Genomic DNA, 3757 nt, shown 5'->3' on the forward strand with positions numbered 1-3757 from the left:
GTCCTCAGTCACCCTTCCGCTGCACCCTGGTGCCCGCGGGCCCCGGGTACGGCAGGCCCAGGGTGGGGTAGAAGGCCTCGGGGAGGCCGGGGCCCGGGCCCAGCCTCTGCAGGTGCGGGTACATGAGACCGAGCTCCGCAGGGCCGTAGCGGATGGCGCCGGGCGTGCACAGGCCCCGCACGACGGGGGGCAGGAAGCCCGCGTGGAGGAGGGAAGGTGGGGGGTCTCCAGGAGGCCCCAGGCCCCAGGGTCGCACCAGGTCCTGCTTCAGGGCCCCCGCCCGGATGACAGACGTAAACTCGGGCCTCGGCAGGGCCGCGTGGCTGGCGGGCTCCTCCTCCCCGCTGTCCTCCTCGGCGTCTTTCGTCTCCCTTGGGCCAGGCTCCACTTTGATGCGTTTGCCCCGGGTTCGGGGCGCCTCCTCCTTGGCCTGGGGGGCAGCCTGCTTCCCTTCCACCGGAGGCTCTGGCTCTGGAAGAGGGAGATCCACACTGCGAGTGCGGCCCCCAGCTGTGGTCTAGGCCGGTGTTCCTCCAGGAGGTTCCCAACGCATCAGCCACTGGCCACCTGAGGCTACGGAGCCCTCAAAAGGTGCCGGGTGTGACTGAGAAACCCAACCGTCGCTTTTAGTTGAACATAAGTCACCACACGTGGCTAGTGGCTTCTGGACTGGAAGGGNCGCTGGCTGGAAGCTGGAACGTGTCCAGAGGGGTCTGGCCCCCCTCGGCTTGGCTGGGGACAACACAGGTGGGGGAGAGCCCCCCCCCGTGGGACTCAGGGCTCGTCCCTGGAACCCCCGACTCCAGGCTGGCTTCTACCCCAGCCTCGCCCTGTCTCCCAAGGCCAGACCTGGGCAGCCTGGTGCCCCCCCGGGTGTCACCACCTAGGGGTCCCCAGCATCTTTTCAGGCTGCTGCTCCTCAGGCGCCTCTATCCAGGCCCCGCAAAGCCAGAGACGTGGATGGCAGCAGATGGCCGCCTCCCCTCCTCCACCAGCGCTGCCTGGCATTGCCAGGACCGGCCCCCGCCTCCTCCCTGGGCTCCCAGCCCCTGTCCTGTCCCTCGGGCCTCTCATTTCGCAGCAGGTAGAGGTTCTCCACACAGCAGATTTGACCATGACCCTCTCCAGCCTGCCGTGGCTCCCCAGTGCCCCGGAATCAAATACAGACACGCTGCCGGGGCTGAGGCCACTTCAAAGCTGCCCCTGCAGTTAAGTCCCTGCCACCTCCCCGCTTCTCAACTGTCCCCTTTCCCGTTCCTGTCTTCAAGCCCCTCTGGGTTCTCGTCCTCTTCAAGAAGCCCTCCCTGAGAAGCCTGCAGCCCAAGCCCCCTCCCTGGGGCCCCCCGGGGACAGCCCTCACCTGAGCACATAGCTGACCCACAGCACGTGGCGCTCCCCGGGGCTCTTGCCACTCACGGCCACGGTGGCCACAGACTGCAGCCACACAAAGCCCCCAGCTCGCTGCAGCCAGCGGTAGTAACCAGTCATCACCTGACCCTTGTCCAGGACTGGGCCCAGCGCAGGGACGGCGCGAGACAGTCACAGAGAGACAGGCGGACAGGAAGGCGGGGCGAGAGAGGGAGACGTGGGGGGCAGAAAGAGATGGCGGCAGGGAGGGGACAGAGAAGAGAAAGTACAGAGGGGGAACGGAGAGAGACACAGTCAGAAGGACAGAGGGCTAACCTGGCCTGGGGGCCTTCTGGATTTTTAAGGGTGGGAGGGGTGGGAGAGACCCCACGGCCCTCCCACCCCATATGGGAGCTGTTGCCCAGGGAGCANCTGGCAGACAGGGGTTCTCACGGTCCAGGTGGCTTTGGCGAATCCGGACTGCGTCCTGTCCGTGGACAAACTGGTAACAGCTGCGGCCCACTAGCTCCGAGGGCCCCAGGTCCATGTGGTCGCTGACTCTGAGCACAGGGAGTGACAGAGGAGGTGAGAAGGGGTCTGAGGCCATGGGGTTGGGGGAAAAAGAGGCAGGGGTCGGTTCTGGAACCCCCAGCTCTGGAGGGCTCTGGGACTCAGTTTAACCCTCGGTACAATGGTCATGTCATAGCAGTGGCCGCCAAGGGTGGCCCCAGGCACCCCAAAGGCGCTCTTTGCGTGGGGACTNTGCAGCCCCGGCTCCCCGCCCTGGCCCCCGACCCCGGTACCTGCTCTCACAAGCAAGGATGGTGAGCCCCAGGCTGAGGCGGAAGACGATCATATGTCCGTGTAGCGGCAGCTCAGCCAGGGGCGCCGGGGGCAACGTGTGGCCCAGAGCCACCAGCCCCAGGGAGCGGGCCCGCAGGCGCCCCGTGACGTGGATGACCTGCGGGCGACAGGCGGGGCTGGAGGAGAGGCCTGGCTGTCCCCCACCCCCACCCTGATGGTGCGGGGGCCACGGGACACAGCTGGCGGGAAACGCGGGAGCCCCTTCCCCCCTCCTCCCCACCCTCTGCCGGGCGGCAACGACACCCGGGAGTCTGGGGCCAGGGAGCTCACACTCACCTTGTACCCCGAGGCCTTGACGTGCAGCCCCCGCTTGGTGAGGGTAGATTTCATGCGGATGAAGAAGGAGCGCTCCTGGGCCCGGGAGAAGGAGGGCACCTCTGCCGGGCTGGCCTCTGGGGTGGAGAGTGAAGGAAGGTTATGAGATCCTGAGGGAGAAACAGGCGCCCCCTGCCCCCTGGACAGCTACCCAGACAGGGTCATGGCCACGGCCTAATGGTTACACAACCTCACTGAAGTCGTATACTACCCTCCCCTCGGAGCTGCAGCTAAATGGGCCTTTCCTAAAGCTCACATGTGGCCCTGCCCCTCCCTGCCCTGAAACTGCCATGGCTCCCTAGGACGCTTGGGAGGAAGCCCGGCTCCTCACCTTGGCCTAAAAACCTCGGCAAGAACCGCCTCCCGCTGACACCATCTCTAGCTACACCATCCAGGTCTCGGGTTAGACAACTCCTCTTCCAGGAAGCCCTCCCTGACCACCCCAGGCTGAGTCAGCCACCCCTCTGGGGTCTCCCACCCCAGCCTTGACCACTTGGGATTATCATTCTCAAGGGACTGGTCGGTCTTCCCCCATCTGGACTGTAAGCACAGGGAAGTTAGGGCTGGGGTTGCTGTCATCAATCACTGTGTCCCCAGCACCCCGAGCACAGAGCAGGGGCTCTGGCTATGGAAACAAGTAAGACTCACAAATCCAGATTAGGCTATAAATCCCATGATACAGTTTTCTAACTGCTCACCACCAGACGAACCTGTTTCTCAATCTCTGGTGCAAACCCAGTCGCCCTCCCCAGCCGGCCCACAAGCACCCGGCAAGCGTGCAGGCCCTGACGACTGCTCAGATGGTTTGGGTGGGAAGCAAACCCAGTAGAAGAAAATCCTCCGGACAGGAAAGTTTACCTCCTAGTCCCCCAACCTCTCAGAGCCAAAAGAAACTTCTAGGGTAATCTCCCAACACCCTCCTTCTCTAACAAGGGCTGGAATTTTCCACTGCAGGGAAGGACTAGAAACACAGATGCGGGAGCCAGACAAACCCGGGCTGTGGTCCAGACCAACCACTTACAGCTGTGTGACCCGGGCCGATTAACTTAACCTCTCTGCGCTGTGCCTCAGTTTCCACCTCTGCAGAATGAGGATCGTGAGAGGCCCCCCGCCTGTGGGGTCGTGATTAGGATTCGAATTACGCAGTTAAAGGCGCAGCTTGTGTGAAGCCCGTTCATCGCGGGTTTTATTATTACCAAAGCCTGATTCCAGCCACAGCCACCCATCTCCA

At 63.7% G+C, this 3757-nt stretch overlaps 1 protein-coding gene across 1 annotated transcript in view; it reads right to left on the reverse strand.

The window, feature by feature from the left end:
• Positions 1–4: 4 nt before the first annotated feature.
• NPAS1 (neuronal PAS domain protein 1) overlaps positions 5–3757 on the reverse strand; it is a 14027-nt gene continuing 10274 nt past the window's right edge. Inside the window, 6 exon segments of the mRNA XM_077747161.1 lie at positions 5–471; positions 656–732; positions 1361–1508; positions 1801–1907; positions 2151–2308; positions 2488–2700. Coding sequence (XP_077603287.1) covers positions 5–471; positions 656–732; positions 1361–1508; positions 1801–1907; positions 2151–2308; positions 2488–2700 — 1170 coding nt within the window.

This window comes from Crocuta crocuta, unplaced genomic scaffold (assembly GCF_008692635.1).
Source record: "Crocuta crocuta isolate KB4526 unplaced genomic scaffold, BGI_CrCroc_1.0 scaffold334, whole genome shotgun sequence".
NCBI lineage: Eukaryota > Metazoa > Chordata > Mammalia > Carnivora > Hyaenidae > Crocuta > Crocuta crocuta.